Below are 17,792 nucleotides of genomic sequence, written 5' to 3' on the forward strand. Positions count from 1 at the left end.
ATCGATGTACTGTGGAGACCTCACGCCCCACGTGTTGAGCAATTCGGCGGTACGTCCACCCGGCCTCCCGCATGCCCACTATACGCCCTTGCTCAAAGTCCGTCAACTGCACATACGGTTCACGTCCACGCTGTCGCGGCATGCTACCAGTGTTAAAGACTGCGATGGAGCTCCGTATGCCACGGCAAACTGGCTGACACTGACGGCGGCGGTGCACAAATGCTGCGCAGCTAGCGCCATTCGACGGCCAACACCGCGGTTCCTGGTGTGTCCGCTGTGCCGTGCGTGTGATCATTGCTTGTACAGCCCTCTCGCAGTGTCCGGAGCAAGTATGGTGGGTCTGACACACCGGTGTCAATGTGTTCTTTTTTCCATTTCCAGGAGTGTATGTATATGAACATAAGTAGGCGACGCAAATTCCACCATATGACATTTTAAGGAAAAAAGTCAGCTTTAATGAAGATGTAAAATACAGTTGTTTATGACGTTATTAATTACGTAAGAAAAACATAATGGATAAGTTTAACAGACTTCATTAATTCGTTTGAAGCTTTTTTTGATGTGTATGAATGTACATATTTTCCATAGCAAATAATTGTCGATGTTTTGAAACGTTGTCTCACTTCTCAGTAATTTACCATACATAATTGATCAAGAACATAGGTTATAAAGTTTCCTTCGGCCATTGACAAATTTTGTCGTTGTTAGCTCCTCAGTTCTGATACCATACTCTAACATTTTATGCATATTAGGGATGGTGACTCAAAACACCAATTTCGCCGTTCAGTACTGTGTTAAGCGACTTGACGAGACGTGACATGAAAGACAATGTAAATACATGCTGACGTGAAGCTTCTGTGACGTCATGCTCGTTCAGCTTGCTCTTCAAACCTAAGAGCCCAATTTATTTCAAATATCAGACGTAAACTGCTATGGTGCCTGCAAAACGTCTATACTAAATCCACAGCACTTACGAACGGAATCTGTCTTTACTAGCGATATGACAACATTCAAAATTTATAGGACAAATGTCGGACAAATCTACGGCGTCCCGAGATCACGTGATCAGGCTGGCAAAAAATCTGTTCTGCGCATGTGAATGCTCACTCCAGAGATATTTACTCTATGGTACTAGCCAAAGAGTACACAGCCAGTCGCAGTACCTATACTCGCCACGTGGCGCCGCTAGGCCACTTCATGTGGAGCAGGAGAGTAGTGGAGTCGTGCCAGTCTGCAGTTCGTAGCCGCGCTCAGTGGTCAGCCAGCGCCGATGTTAGTCAGTCATCGTCTGCAGCTCAGTCGTTGCTGCCATCAAGTCTTTGTAGCCCAGTTCCAAATTCACCGGATTCGACATTCAAGATTACGAGAGATTAATTCGTCACTGCAAGATTTGTGACTTGTAAATTATCTCATTCTACAGACGCTTACTCTAGTCGCGTCTTCTATAATTGTCAACCAACAGATCATGGACTACAACAAAGTTAAGTAATATATACGTCCTTATTTTGTACTCCTGCTAATTAATTGTGCTTTCCTTTGTCGCTACCAAGCAGTCTTGGCATAGTAGAACCCACGTTTCCACCTCCTTGGCTACCTCATATTTTCTACCACATGTTTATGGACTGGGTTATGGTGGGAGATCGAGAGCCATCACTTTCCTCACAGTTTTTCTCTGGACAACTAACAGAAAATTTCTGCGGTGTGGTAGGCTCTATGGGATCGCAGTATATTAGAAACTTCATCTTCCCAATTGTTTCTAAGGGTAATTTTGTTATGGGTCCATAGCCTGCTTGATGAACGCTCAGGCGTCCTAAACACACCTCGACCGGACCGCTAAATCACTCTATTTTCATCCTACAAGAACTGTCCAGGACCATTTGGAACAGAGGGCAAAACGTTGCTATGAACCTCTCCACAATTCGGTAGGTGTTATGTCCGCACTATAACACAACAAATATTCCGTGATAACCAAATTATTTGACCTTCTGTCAATCAAAAACAAAACTTAAGTTCGACTACACACCACTTCGCTGGCTGTAGCGCCAAGGAGAAATCAGAGTCACTAGTAGAGAATAAAAGTCCAACCAGTCGATACCGACGCGTCGCAAGTTTCCAGCCAGGGATGCCACTGTACGGTTCGGTCGTCGTGAAACCAGCAGTCGGGTAGTGACACAGTCATCGGCGAAGATTGAACTGGTTAAACGGGCTCAGGCAGCTCGCTTAAATCCGCAGGTCCGGCCAATCAGGGTGCTGGTAAGTGGCGCCCTTATACGGTTGCTCACTCTGGTGGCAAGGGCGGCGCCGCCAGGGTAATCCGTATCGATAGTGGTGTGTACGCTGCCGCTAACTCCGCGACGACGCGTTCACTTGCGCCAGTTGTTGGCATCGTGTGCGGTACTCTCTGTGTGCCGCACGTGTTGTAGCACGCCGCGCCGAGTTGACGGCTGCTGTGCGGCGGCCGATACGACAGTAGCTGTACGACTCTAAGGGATCGGCTGGATATGGCAACCCAAAGAAACTTGGTGACTCTCTTCCACACTTATTTGAGGCTGTTATCGAGGCTAGAGCTGATGTAACTCGATGTTAGCGTCATACCTGCGGGGGTGACTAACTTCTTTCCTGAAGGCATGCCAGTTACACAATGAGAGAACCGACAGCATAAATACAGTTAAAAACTTAGTGCCCAGAGTTATTGGAGTGTCATAGCGGACTTTTTCAAATATATGCGTCACACTGTATCCCATATCATAGCCATGAAAGAGAAATATCATATAGCCACTGTGCGCTAAAACGAATGTTATTATACGGGAGCTATTTTCCTCCTAAGGAAAAGTTCCATTAATGCAGTGTATTCTATTCTGAGGCAAGACGTCGCATGTTTCGATACGGAATTAATAAAACAAAGGAAACCTTGTATAGGAGTGCGAAACTGTGCTGCGGACTCTCGGAAATCCTACGTAAGTCACGGAGGGTGGTGGGAGCAGAATCTAAGGCAAGCTCTTGAGACAATGCCAGTCGTACCCCAGAAGACTGAATTCAAGTGACTGGAAAGTTTCGAGAAATAACTATGAGGAGAAGTTGTTGCTTGATTACCAGCTACAGACCTACAAACTCGCTCTCTCTCTCTCTCTCTCTCTCTCTCTCTCTCTCTCTCTCTGAAATTTGTAGAAGATCAGAAAGCATCATGGGAGTGTATTCATGTCTGTGGAGCGTTCATCCAATAGCTCCGCTAATTCAGTAGATTGCATAGAGCGTTTTTCATACAACTTGCATTACACAACCAGTAAGATGTCAGTGAACTAATAAATAGATACGAAGAGTCATCAGAGGAAAGATGCGGTGCAATGATCACGTGACGTACGTCTATTGCTAAATATGCCCCACAATAAACTGAACACTTCTCGATCAGGAGAAATTTTTGAGTATTGTTCTATCAAACGCGGCCGGAGAACTATCTTCGTCTTGAATGAGATTTTCACTCTGCAGCGGAGTGTGCGCTGATATGAAACTTGCTGGCAGATTAAAACTGTGTGCCGGACCGAGACTAGAACTCGGGACCTTTGCCTTTCGCGGACAAATGCTCTGCCATTTGCCCGCGAAAGGCAAAGGTCCCGAGTTCGCGTCTCGGTCCGGCACACAGTTTTAATCTGCCAGGAAGTTTTTTACCTTTGTCTTGTTCATTTGCTGATCATGATATTAGTACGTTCTGTTACTGTGGGCACTATAGAAAGAGGTTATCGAACACCTGAACTCCTTGACTGATCAATAATTTTCGTTTCGTGTCAGAGGATACAACGGGATTTACACATTAATACCCTCCGTGTCTCACCGACAGGACATCCAGGACTGGCTGGACGGGGCTACTGAGGGTGTGATCTACTTCAGCCTGGGCACCAACGTGCTGGGAAGCACAATGCCGTCCGACAAGCGACGGGCTTTTCTCGACGCCTTCTCCCAGTTGCCGCAGAGAGTGCTCTGGAAATGGGAGAAAGACGATGCGACAGACCTGCCACCTAATGTGAAACTGTCCAAGTGGATTCCACAACAATCCGTATTAGGTACGTCGATTTTATGTCAAAGTGTTCAGTGAACGTTGTAACTGTTGTTGTGGTCTTCAGTCCTGAGATTGGTTTTATGCAGCTCTCCATGCTGCTCTATCCTGTTCGAGCCTCTTCATCTCCGAATAACTACTGCAGCCTACATCCTTCTGAATCTGCTTAGTGAATTCATCTCTTGGTCTCCCTCTACGATTTTTACCCTCCACGCTTCCCTCCAATACTAAATTGGTGATCCCTTGATGCCACAGAAAGTGTCCTGCTAACCGATCCCTTCTTCTATTCAAGTTGTGCCACAAATTCCTCTTCTCCCCAATTCTATTCAGTACCTCATCATTAGTTACGTGATCTACGCATCTAATATTGAGCGTTCTTTTGTCGCACCACATTTCGAAAGCTTCTATTCTCTTCTTGTCTAAACTGTTTATAGTCCATATTTCACTTCCGTACATACCTACATTCCATACAAATACTTTCAGAAGGGACTTCCTGACAGTCAAATCTATACTCGATGTTAACAAATTTCTTTACTTCGGAAACGCTTTTCTTGTCATTGCCAACCAGCATTTTATATCCTCTCTACTTCGACCATCATCAGATATTTTACTCCCCAAATAGCAAAACTCATCTACTCCTTTAAGTGTCTTACTTCCCAATCTAATTCTCTTAGCATCACCCGATTTAATTCGACTACATTCCATTATCTTCGTTTTGCTTTTGTTGTTTTTCATCTTATATCCTCCTTTCAAGACACTGTCCATTCCGTTCACCTGCTCTTGCAGGTCCGTTCCTATCTCTGACAGAATTACAAAGTCGTCGGAAACCTCAAAGATTTTATTTATTCTGCCTAGACGTTAATTCATACTCCAAACTTTTCTTTTGTTTCCTTTATTGCTTGCTCAATATACAGATTGAATAACATCGGGGATGCATTACAACCCTGTCTCTCCGTTCTCAACTACTGCTCCCCTTTCATGCCTCTCGACTCTTATAACTGCCATCTGGTTTCTGTACGAATTGTAAAGAGCCTTTCGCTCCCTGTATTTTACATCTGCCACCTTCAGAATTAGAAAGATATTAAATAGATCAAAATTGTCAAAAGCTTTCTCTAAGTCTACAAGTGCTAGAAATGTATGTTTGCCTTTCCTTAACTTGTCTTCTAAGATAAGTGGCAGGGTCAGTCTGCTGAACCTCGTGACGCCATAGGAGTATGAGTATGCCTGGATGAGTATGAAGACCAGCACAATGACACGGAAACCTCCGAAACTGTGTCAGTTCCAAAGGCTTTCACCAGGCTGCGTGTACCGCGATATTTATACGTATTTCTTTTTATTTATACATAGGACCAATTTTTTTCATTAACAAAATATCTAACTCTGAAAGTTACTTATATTCCCAATGAGTTTTGCCATTTGGAGATCAAAATATCTGATGATGGTCGAAATAGAGAGGATATAAAATGCTGATTGGCAATAGCAAGAAAAGCATTTCCGAAGAAAAGAAATTTGTTAACATCGAGTATAGATTTGAGTGTCAGGAAGTCTTTTCTGAAAGTATTTGTATGGAGTGTAGCTATGTATGGAAGTGAAACATGGACAGTTTAGACAAGAAGAGAATAGAAGCTTTTGAAATGTGGTGCTGCAGAAGAATGCTCAAGATTAGGTGGCTGCCGTAACTGCGGTAACCAACACTGTCAACACTTACTCCGAAGTATATAATGCTAAATTACCTATTAATTTTTGACTAATTCACTCAGATGCTCTTATGGTTTTTCATGTCCTGTGATAGCATTCACCTTATTTAACGATCAGGTGTGTGCAAACTCTCTGAACAAGAGAAATGGAGAAAGGGATTTAATGTAGTACTTTCAATTCAATTGCCAAATATAACTATCTGGTCAAATTAGTCTTTGCTTGCAGTAAGTGATGGGTAGAGTATACGTAATTTTACTGCAATATGAAAGAGGTTAATTTTTCTATTTTGATTTCAAATTTGCATGCCGCGCCATTCTTTTTTCTCAACAGAGAAGTTTTATGCTTTGCATTGATGGTGATAACTAATCAAAGTCAGTCAAGACTTCAAATTCTTTTTATCTCTTTGCTACATATTTATAAAGTGATTTATTATGTATGATGACTATATCTGTTTTTCAACCTATTCAAAGGAAAGGTTTCATTAGTTATAGAAAATTCTCGTAGATTAAGAAGCATTGTGGGCGCTCATTATGTCGGTCTAGAGTGCCCCAAAACTCAAACGACAACGACGGGGCTGTGACTGTCTACCTCATCTGTGGTTGTTTTCTCTCTGTTCCATTCCCGATAGTTTGAACATCAAGCCGAAAACATCCTTTATTTTCTTCTACAACCTTCAGTATTGCAGTACATGTTTTTTTTATAACTATATTCTTCTAATGAAAATTTATTCTAAAATCTCTGATATATTTTGCTAGGTATCACTTGTGTCCCACTCATCAATTACTAGAAGAATTCAGCACTTGTTTTATATTAAAAAACTCTAAAAAGTTTTCATATGTTAAAGCTATCAAGCCACAGTGACTTCTGTGTCATTAGTAACACACTTGTGTGCTGTCCACAGCACATCCTAACGTCAAAGTCTTCATCACGCAAGGTGGCCTGCAGAGTTTCAATGAAGCCACTTACTATGGTGTTCCTCTAATTGGAATTCCGTTCATGGGAGACCAGCACTACAATGTCGAAAAATTCGTAGCTGCTGAGATTGGCTACAGATTGCAGTTCCGGCACGTCACGAAGGATACCGTTTTAGAAGCTATACGAACAGTTCTTGGGAATCCAAGGTAAACAAATTTTTCTTCTGTGTAGTAATACAGATGCTGCGAATAATACAACTCATAATTTCATTGATTTCGCCATGGTCCCAGTCCAAATAACAACGTAATTTATTAATTTAAAAGTAACACTAAAACTAAATGTGGTATTAAGACACACAGCACTGATGTAACTATTCACTAAACAAGTTTAACAGTCTGCATTCCCTGAAGTTACGTGGTTTCGTCATCTTAACACACATGGGAATGAGTTTCTAACAAGGAGATAGTAAGTGGGTCAATTAGTCCATCATTGCAACATGGTTTATGTTTAAAATCAATATTAGATATCATTTGTTGTTGCTATTTATGCTCTACATCTACATCTACATGATCACTCAGGAATTCACAATTAAGTTGCTGGCAGAGGGTTCATCAAACCACTTTCCAGATGTTTCTCTACTGTTCCACTCTCGTACGCCACGCGGGAAAAGCGAACACTTAAATCTTTCTCTGCGAGCTGTGATTTCTCTTATTTCGTTACGATAATCAATTCTGACTATGTAAGTGGGAGCTAACAAAATACTCTCACAGTCTGAGGAGTAAGTTGGTGATTCAAATTTCGTGAGAAGACCCTGCCGCAACGAAAAACGTCTTTGTTTTAATGATTGCCACCCCATATCCGTGGTGCTTTCTCCACTCTTCTCTATAATTTAAAACGAGCTGTCCTGCTTTGAACATTTTCGATATCCTCCATCGATCTTATCTGATCCGGATCCCACACCGTACAGCAGTACTCCAGAAGAGGACGTACAAGCGTAGTGTAGGCAGTCTCTTTAGTAGACCTGCTGCATTTTGTCAGCATCCTGCCAATAAATCGTAGTCTCTGGTTTGCTTTACCCACAACATTATCTATGTGATCGTTCCAGCATAAGTTAATCGTATTTGTAATCCCGAAGTATTTAGTTGAGTCTACGGCCTTTAGATTTGAGTGATTTATTGTGCAACCGAAATTTAGCAGACTGCTTTTGGTACTCTGTGTTATTACTGTATTATTAATTTCTTTGCTATATATCATATGTAACACATTACATCAACTACATATGTTCGGACTATTTTCTCTATCTGCAGTATCAACAACTCCTTGCACAGTGTTTGTGTGTTTCTGTACAAATTTAAAAAAAAATATTTTTTGTTGGTTTTCCATTATGTCAGCAATTAGAAGCTCACGCACATATTTCTTGGTCTTCTTACTGCTTTCAGTTCCATTTTAGTTAATGAACCTCCTGTATTTCTATGTTCTAATATTTGTTTTCAATCCTCTTGTGAATACTCTCCAACTACACCAAAAATTTTAATTTATCTCATTTTGTAATCTATTTCCTCAGTACTGCACAACTGGATTTATTTCTAACAAGTTACTCCACCAGTGCGCAGTTCTTTTCTGTTTGTCATTTTCCAGTAGCATTATCTTCATAAAACGAGAGACAACTTTCATTTTCTTTTCTTACAGAAATACACTCATTGATTTCACTTAGTGCGTGCCTCTACTATAATTTGTTGTTTGAGTAAGGTAGGAGAATCTCTCCCTTTTTTTAGTATCAGTTTATTTTTCGCAACTCATAATTATTTTTGGTTACAAAGTTAGGAGTACTGCTTCGACTGCATTCTGCTTGAGCAGTCAGTTTCCCTCCACTTGGTTACCGTTGTGACTTAAACTGACGTAACATATTGTAACCTAGAACAGTAACGAGGCATATGTAATTGTACTACATATTATGATTATTATTTGCTTGCTGGATGGAAAAATTTCTTACAGGAATTCAATGTAGATGGAAACAAACCACCTGACACATTTTCAGTTTTCTTTCTGAAAGTTGATTCTTCAGTTATTAAGCAATTAGCAAGTCGGCGCACACACACACACACACACACACACACACACAAACAGACAAACACACACACACACAAACACACACACACACACACACACACACACACACACACAAACAGACAAACACACACACACACACACACACACACACACACACAAACAAACAAACAAACACACACACACACACACACACACACACACAAACAGACAAACACACACACACACACACACACAAACACACACACACATACACACACACACACACACACACACATTATACGGCAACTTTGCGTGAGGCTCAACTCAAAATGAACACGGCGATCTTGGCTTGAGAAATTTTGTACCAAGTAAAACAGATCGCTCCTTATAATTACTCAGCATGAGAAAATTCGATACAAATATTGAATTCACACTTTTAAATTGCTCATAAAAGAGTTAAAATAACGTTTGAAGGCATCCAAATATAAAAAAAAGCCCTGGAGGGTCACAATACCAGAACCTCTTTTTTTTCTTTACAAACCAAGCACTTCGTTCTTTTCAACCAGATATTCCAGCAGGCGCGGTAGCGTTCTCGCTTCCCGAGCACGGGGTCCCGGGTTCGATTCCCGGCGGGGTCAGGGATTTCTCCTGCCTCGAGATGACTAGGTGTTGTTGTGTCGTCTTCATCATCATCACTCATCCCCATTACGGTCGGAGGAAGGCAACGGCAAACCACCTCCATTAGGACCTTGCCTAGTAAGGCGGTGCGGGTCTCCCGCATCGTTCCCCTACGCTCTGTAAAGAAGCATGGGACTTCATTTCCATTTTTTTTCCATTCCAGCAGGCTGGGAGTGGAGCTAAGGATAATCCGACTAGAAAAATTTGGAAGGGGATTCGTTAAAGAGGGAGAACACATCTCAATGATATGATGCGGCCCCTCCGACGGGAGGTTCGAGTCCTCCCTCGGGCATGGGTGTGTGCGTTGTCCTCAGCAGTTTGGTCCCTCAGGAATTCACACACATTTGAACATTTGAATGATATGATGTCTTTTTTGAAATCCAAGTGTTAGGTCTCACTTACAATGATAGCTATCACTACGTACTGGATAACTCATTGTATAACTTTCTGTAGCGTTAATTTTTCAGCACTGTACAGTGTAACTGAAAACTTGCCGAAAGCGTGGGAGAATGGCAGTGAATGTAGAGAAGTTAGTTCGTTCAGATTTTGGCATGTTGTGTATCATCTAGGTGGACCAGAGAACTACAAATATAGTGAGCTATACCATGAAATGCACTGGGTACACTGTATTACGATTATATTTATTTTGTAAATACGTAACAGTAACCTCAAAATTGGAATTTTATTTTTCTGCAAGATTGATTTCGGTGAACTCTTTCGCAGTTACTCACTTACTAGTGAAACCTGTTTACTTGCAACACTTAACTAGTCTGGTTCCGAATATTCCGTTTAGTCTCAGTATGAGTGTTAAACTTACATTATTTTCTTCAATTCGCCAGCTTGTCCTTCATCCTGTTTTGTCTTTTATATATTCCGTTGTGCATTCATTGAAGCTTCTGTGTATCATGTTACAGTTGACACTCATTCTAAAGCTAAATGCTTACAGATAAGCTGTCAAACCACTGTGTATTTTCAATTTTTGTTAGTTTGCATCCTAATGCTTCTATTTATAAATGTCATGTCTTATCAAGTTCCTAATAGCTTTAGATCTTCTCGGAAAACATATTTCTCTCTCTGTGTTAAGTCTAGCGTTATTCTTACTGTAATATAGCTCTAAAAAGATCACATTTTGAACCTTACTCTCGTATTGTGACTGACCTTACTGTTTCACAGTTACCAACCAAACTGATACACTTTACGAAGATTGTAATACACTACTGGCTATTAAAATTGCTACACCACGAAGATGACGTGCTACAGACGCGAAATTTAACCGACAGGAAGAAGATGCTGTGATATGTAAATAATTAGCATTTCAAAGCATTCACACGAGGTTCGCGCCGGTGGCGACACCTACAACGTGCTGACATGAGGAAAGTTTCCTGCCGATTTCTCATACACAAACAGCAGTTGACCGGCGTTGCCTAGTGAAACTTTGTTGTGATGCCTCGTGTAAGGAGGAGAAATGCGTACCATCACGTTTCCGACTTTAATAACTGTCGGATTGTTGCCTATCGCGATTTAGGTTTATCGTATCGCCACATTGCTGCTTGCGTTGGTCGAGATCCAATGACTGTTAGCAGAATATGGAATCGGTGGGTTCAGGAGGGTAATACGGAACGCCGTGCTGGATCCCAACGGCCTCGTATCACTAGCAGTCGAGATGACAGGCATCTTATCCGCATGTCTGTAACGGATCGTGCAGCCACGTCTCGATCCCTGAGTCAACAGATGGGGACCTTTGCAAGACGACAACCATCTGCACGAACATTTCGACGACGTTTGCAGCAGCATGGACTATCAGCTCGGAGACCATGGCTGTGGTTACCCTTGACGCTGTATCACAGACAGGAGCGCCTGCGATGGTGTACTCAACGACGAACCTGTGTGCACGAATGGCAAAACGTCATTTTTTCGGATGAATCCAGGTTCTGTTTACAGCATCATGATGGTCGCATCCGCGTCTGGCGACATCGCGGTGAACGCACATTGGAAGCGTGTATTCGTCATCGCCATACTGGCGTTTCACCCGGCGTGAAGGTATGGGGTGCTATTGGCTACACGTCTCGGTCATCTCTTTTTCGCATGGACGTTGCTTTGAACAGTGGACGCTACATTTCAGATGTGTTACGACCCGTGGCTCTACCCTTCATTCGATCCCTGCGAAACCCTACATTTCAGCAGGATAATGCACGACCGCATGTTGGAGGTCCTGTACGGGCCCTTCTGGATACAGAAAATGTTCGATTGCTGCCCTGGCCAGCACATTCTCCAGATCTCTCACCAACTGATAACAGCTGGTCAATGGCGACCGAGCAAATGGTTCGTCACAATAGGCCAGTCACTACTGTTGATGAACTGTGGTATCGTGTTGAAGCTGCATGGGCAGCTGTACCTGTACACGCCGTCCAAGCTCTGTTTGACTCAATGCCCAGGCGTATCAAGGCCGTTATTACAGCCAGAGGTGGTTGTTCTGGGTACTGATTTCTCAAGATCTATGCACCCAGATTGCGTGAAAATGTAATCACATGTCAGTTCTAGTATAATATATTTGTGCAATGAATAGCCGTTTATCATCTGCATTTCTTCTTGGTATAGCAGTTTTAATGGCCAGTAGTGTAAATGCCTAATCTGCATATGGACGTAAAGTGGGGTAAAGTGGAACCTGTAAAGAATCAGAAATTGTTGAGAATTTCAAAGAAATCTCCAAGCAACTTTTGCCTGAAACAAGAAAAATAAACTTAGTAGATGACGAATAGGTAGCTTTGACGGATGTAATACTGATGACAGCAGACCAGCTACTAGGCATAAACACAAGGACCAGTAGAAATTGTTTGACAGTACACGAGATAATGAATTACAATTACAAAAGGAGAAAATATAAACACGTAGCAAATGAAGTGGGCAAAAATGGGTGCAGGCATCTAACAAATGAAATTGTCAGTAAGTGTTAATTTGGTAAGCAGCGGTATCTAGAGGATATGGAAAGCTAGAGACACATGCGTGACTCTGGGAAAGATAGACCCACATATAACATAATTTAGAAAATGTTGATGAAAAGAGATGCAACGGTATAAATATCAAAAATCCATATACCCAACCAGTACTAAGTAAAAAGGAAAAGATTAAAAGGTGAAAGGAATACATAGAAGAGTAATACAAAGGAAAGAAGCTTTAGAACAATATTGTGGAAAGGTAGGAGGAAGTAGATGAAAATGAAAAGACAGATGTGATACAGCGAGAAGAGCTTCAGAGAACATTGAAGGACCTAAGACAGAACAAGGTACCTGAAGCAGACCACAGTTTCTCTAATTTATTGAAATCCTTGAGACAACCAGCCATGAGGAACCTATTCTATCTGGTATGCAAGATACATGAGGCAGTCGAGGGAATAAACGAGGCAATATTAACCTAAGATTTATCTTAGAAGGTAGACTGAAATAAGACAATTAACATTTACAGAATTTGTAGATTTATAGAATGCTTTTGACAATATTGATTGGAACATACTCTTTGAAATTTTGAAGGCAGTGGGGATGAAATAAAAGGAGTCAAAGATGATCTATAGACTGAATAGAAAAAAATGGTTCAAATGGCTCTGAACACTATGGGACTTAACATCTGAGGTCATCAGTCCCCTAGAACTTAGAACTACTTAAACCTATCCTAAGAACATTACACACATCCATGCCCGAGGCAGGATTCGAACCTGTGACCGTAGCGGTCGCGCGGTTCTAGACTGTAGCGCCTAGAACCGCTCGGCCACTCCGGCCGGCGATTGAATCGAAACCACACATCAGTTGTAAGGGGGAAGAACAGGAAAGGGGGGCGATAACTGAGAAGAAAGTGAGAGAGGTTTCTAGCCTATCTCCTGTGTTCTGCAGTCTGTACATTGAGAAAACGGTTGTTGCAGCCCCCGATATTGCGGCGTCACAATGGTGAGGTCGCGTTCTCGTCAGTAGGTCGAACATGGAGTGAGGGTTAGTAGTTCAGTGCACGCCCAAAGGCGTCAGTGATACAGAGATATCCGTAATAACATTAACTGATCGAGCAGAGTTTACAAAGATCTTCAGAGCTGCCATCAGCGGCCAGGTGAATGTGCACGTCCTGTGAAGGACTGATGACGCCTCATCACCGAGTTGTGACGTCACTGCCACAGGTCAGTGTCACGACCACTTGCTGTGCTGGCATCGGTGATGGGGCGAGGAAGGCGCTGTTCGCCCAGAGCTTTTACGATGAGCCAGTACAGCTACCACCTCAGTGCCCTCCGAAGACAACCCAGCTGGAGACTGCTCAGTGTGGTCCAGGATGCTGGTTGTCGTGAAGACTAGCTACACCCTGGTCAGCCACCACGAATCGACCAAGACTGCAGCCACTCCTCACGAGTCGACCAAGAAGCTGCGTCGAGACGCCTCGCCTGATCTGTGCAAAGAAGGCAGTTTGCAGGTCATTTGCGATGACCCGGTACTGGAGGAGGGCTGGCCGCTCACCAGTCTTCTCATCCACGCTGATCCAGTAGCGAGCAGTGGCAGACCACGGCTGTGGTATGCAACAGGTTGGCTGCCTCTCAGTGTTGGAGTCAGCAAGCAAGTAGCACGCTGATTATAATCGATCAGCATGTCGTTGTTTCCATGAAGCTCAATAGTGTGTCATTCTCTCTGGTTCTAGCGATGCGGACAGAATGATATCATGACAGAAGGTATTTTTGAACTCCAAAAGTCTATTTAACGGATCAAGACCACGCGTATGATGTGGTGGCTCTGGATGTATGAGCGCATTTCTCCTCATTTATCCATGCTGTTAGCGCTCCTTGTCTCACTGTGGTAATATCAACAACGATTCTGGGCCGCTGAGCTCAGTCCTTTCTGTCTACGTTCGATTTTGTGTGATACTGCACTGCTTCTGTTGTTAAGAAGAATGACCCAATTTCCTTCAGGCACTGCAGCGACTACAGCTGTTATGAAATACATGAAATTTATTCGCTGTTGCCAACACAAGCAACCATATACTGTATAAGCGAATGACGACAGTGAAAATATGTTCCCGACGGAACTTCGAACCTGATTTCCCACTTTATGCGAGCTGTCACCTTGACCAAATGGCTAACCACGCACAAGCCATGGCCAGACTCAAACTTCCATACGTCGTCGTTGCTGCATCTCAACCTGTACACGTTATGTAATTCCTGTACAGGGTGAGAGGTGGCATGAGCCCCCTCTCATATTTCTATCTTACGATTCTCCTCTCTAATTGCATGCGGTGAAAAGTTGCTATTCCTTCACGCGCGGACTTCCCACGCAACGTCTCTCGTCACCCGGGTGGTCCGGTGACAGGCGGGCTCTGTTGAACTGGAGAGGGTTAAGCCGACGGGTGTGAGGATGTCGAGTGAATGCTTTGCAGACGCCGACATTGTCAAAAGACACGCCCGGAGGGGTTTGAAGTAGCGGCTGGGCTAGAGGTTCCATTACTTCGCAGAATCTTAGCGAAAACACTTTCTGGCGGGCTACCAGCGAGGCGTGGGAATGACTTGTGTACCCAGGCAGTTGTGGCGGGAAAATTCCCGCGCTTTCTGCAAAATAGTAACTGTGATATGCTTGCTCAGGGCATAGCTCCGTGACGTAGCAAAATCAGCGCAGAAATTGGCGCCAAGAATCTCCATTGGTGGAATGGTAGTGCCCCGGCAATGGAGTGGAATTTTCCGTCGGTTTTCGAGTTGCTGATTGGAACGTTTAACCACGGCCACTGTCGTGGGGGCGGGAATGTTCTGTGTTCGGCCTGTACGGGTGCTCAGGTAGTCGGCTCTCGTCTTTCGGTCGAGGACGTCGAAGCAACCAGCCCTCGCCTCCAGTACGCCAGATCGTGTTCGGGCAGTTAAGAAGACAGTTTGGTAATGTATGTCCGCAGCACCGGCAGATAGGGATTTTCCTAGGTGATAATCAGAGCTCAGCAGAGCGCGCCTGTTCGTCTTTTTCTAACTTTGTTCTGTCTTGAGTAGCAGCAATTACTGTTGGGTTAGCTGTGTGTCTCTCTTGAGATTTGAGTGGCAAGGAATTGGCTCCACATACCACTTCGTCTTAAACCTCACGATCTAGTTTAGGGACAACTTCACCTTTACAGTGTTTGTATGAGTCTCCAATTTGAGCCAATTTGATGTATTATAAATATTTCATGTGTTTCTTTTATTATTTTGTGTTTAGTCTTAATAAATCATATTGTTATTTTGGACAGAACTTTCATTCTGTTAATCGGTAGAGCAACCCATCATTTCTCACTATGTTAATGAAACCTTCGTTTATTTAACTTATTTATCAAATTAAATTATTGCAGGTGCCAAACTCTCTTCTACTCCACTGGCAGGGTTGATTAGAGTCAGTTCGTGTGTTTTTTTTATCCTTGTGCAACAGCAAAAGTCGGAGTTAGAATAGGGGGGGCTTAGAGCATCATTTACCTATGTAGATTCTAGAAGAATTTAGTGTTAAATACACTGCTAGCCCCGGCACCTCGCATAAAATGGCGACCCTCGGCCTCGGATCTTTCCTGTGAATCTCTGATAAGCAAACAGGATTCTTAGTAGGAACATTCAATTTTTTTCTCTACTTTTTTTTAATGATTACACCCAACTTGTTTTTTCTGGTAGTTCCGCGTTTAGTTTTAAGTAGCCATTGTTTTTGTGTTTCGTTGATGTGGTGTCCGTACCACATCGCACTTTGTCCGATTTGTGTGCGGTTTCTGTACCACATCAAATTGTGTTTGTGATTACAGCGTTGGAACAGCGTTGTTGAAATTTTATGTCTATGTGTAAAAATATATGGAGTAGATTAATTTAATTGTGCATTCTAGATAAATTTGTTTTTCATGAATGATAACGAGAAGTAAGGCACGACTATTATCGATCGAAGCTAAAACAAAAGAGGATAGAATAATGGATAAGGGGCAGTTTATTGACGGGAATAGGTTCGGAGATGAGATGGGCACATTTTTAGCAGGACAGGACGACAGGGTCATTGATGAGGAAGGTGATTTGGACGCGATCTCAGAGCAGCGTTGCGGCCGTGATTATGATAGTGAAGTAGAGGATGAAACAGAGACAGGCACACAGGTCGAGACGGTAGCAGATGTTTATAATCAAACGAACGAGAGCAGACAGGGGCTAGCTCGGTCACGTCAGAGCTCTAGCGCCCAGGTGTCCAGAGTTACATCTCCCACGTTTGAAGAGGATCAAAAAGATGACGTAAACCCAATACTGAGCTTCCTACGATCAATGAAAGAAGAAGCTGACGTACAACGTAAGAAGGAGAAGGAAGAAGCTGACGAACAGCGTAAGAAGGACACTGAGGCAATAATTTCGCATATAGGGGAAATTCGTGGGGAATTACTAACTATAAAGAAAGAATGTGGAGAAGCAAAAGAAATGTCAATGGCTGCACAAAAAGTAGCAGGCCTGGCCAAAACGGCAGCAATAGGGGCAATGAAAGTCGCGGAAGCAACTTCTAAACTCGCAGGGCGCTTGCGACGTACAACACAATCCCACTCAAAATCCCTAGCATTCTTAAAAACTCAAGGTAATATCGCGGTTGCGAACACCACGAAACGAATGGAAGAAGTAGAGAGTCGGATAGCAAAACTAGAGCAAAACGGGCACACGAGCACTGCGCGTTCGGATACCAATGATGGAATACACAGAATTGTGTCTCCGAGGAAAAGCCCGCCGTGCTCTAGCCCAGTGACAGCGTGCGGAACGAACAATGCACACGCAGAAACAGCGAGTAATAGCTCCAATAATTGTAGCCCACTTAGGAGAGTGAATTCTGAGTGCCACTGCCACTGTGATACAGAGGTAGCACATCACAGTTATCAGCAAGATAGATCAGGACACTCAGCAGACGTGCAAGTATCGGAAACGAGTGACAACACCAGTGCGAGGATCGGACAGGATTTTGATCACAATCACTTCCTGTCGATACTAAAATTCCAAATGTTCAGAGATAATGGAGGGTCGATGCATCCCAAGAGCTGGGCGATGCAGTTTACAAATTCATTACCGTCATCATGGCCAACCCTGGCAAAATTAGAATTCATGTGTGGACACATCGAAGGCCAAGCCGCGGACAAGATGCGGGGTGTGGCAGCGACGTGTCAGACTTATCAGGAATTTGTTGACGCGTTCCTGGGGATCTACTGGTCAAAGGAAACGCAAGACAGAATTATAGACGAAATAATATTTTGTCCTGAACTGGAAGTGTCCGGGCATAAGAGCGCAACCAAATTTTTTGATGATTTACTCAAGAAGAATCAGTTTTTAGATAGTCCATATAGCAAGGGAGAAATCATCAAATTTTGTTTTTCCAAATTGCCTGTTAGGTATCAACACACACTTGTCGGCAAGTGTGGATCTGACATC

At 43.1% G+C, this 17,792-nt stretch overlaps 1 protein-coding gene across 1 annotated transcript in view; it reads left to right on the forward strand.

The window, feature by feature from the left end:
- LOC126251746 (UDP-glucosyltransferase 2-like) overlaps positions 1-17,792 on the forward strand; it is a 63,633-nt gene that overhangs the window by 33,533 nt on the left and 12,308 nt on the right. Inside the window, exons 5-6 of the mRNA XM_049952356.1 lie at positions 3,836-4,058; positions 6,651-6,870. Of these exons, the coding sequence (XP_049808313.1) occupies positions 3,836-4,058; positions 6,651-6,870 (443 nt within the window). The remainder of the gene's footprint in view (positions 1-3,835; positions 4,059-6,650; positions 6,871-17,792) is intronic.

Source organism: Schistocerca nitens, chromosome 4 (assembly GCF_023898315.1).
Source record: "Schistocerca nitens isolate TAMUIC-IGC-003100 chromosome 4, iqSchNite1.1, whole genome shotgun sequence".
Taxonomy (NCBI): Eukaryota; Metazoa; Arthropoda; class Insecta; order Orthoptera; family Acrididae; genus Schistocerca; species Schistocerca nitens.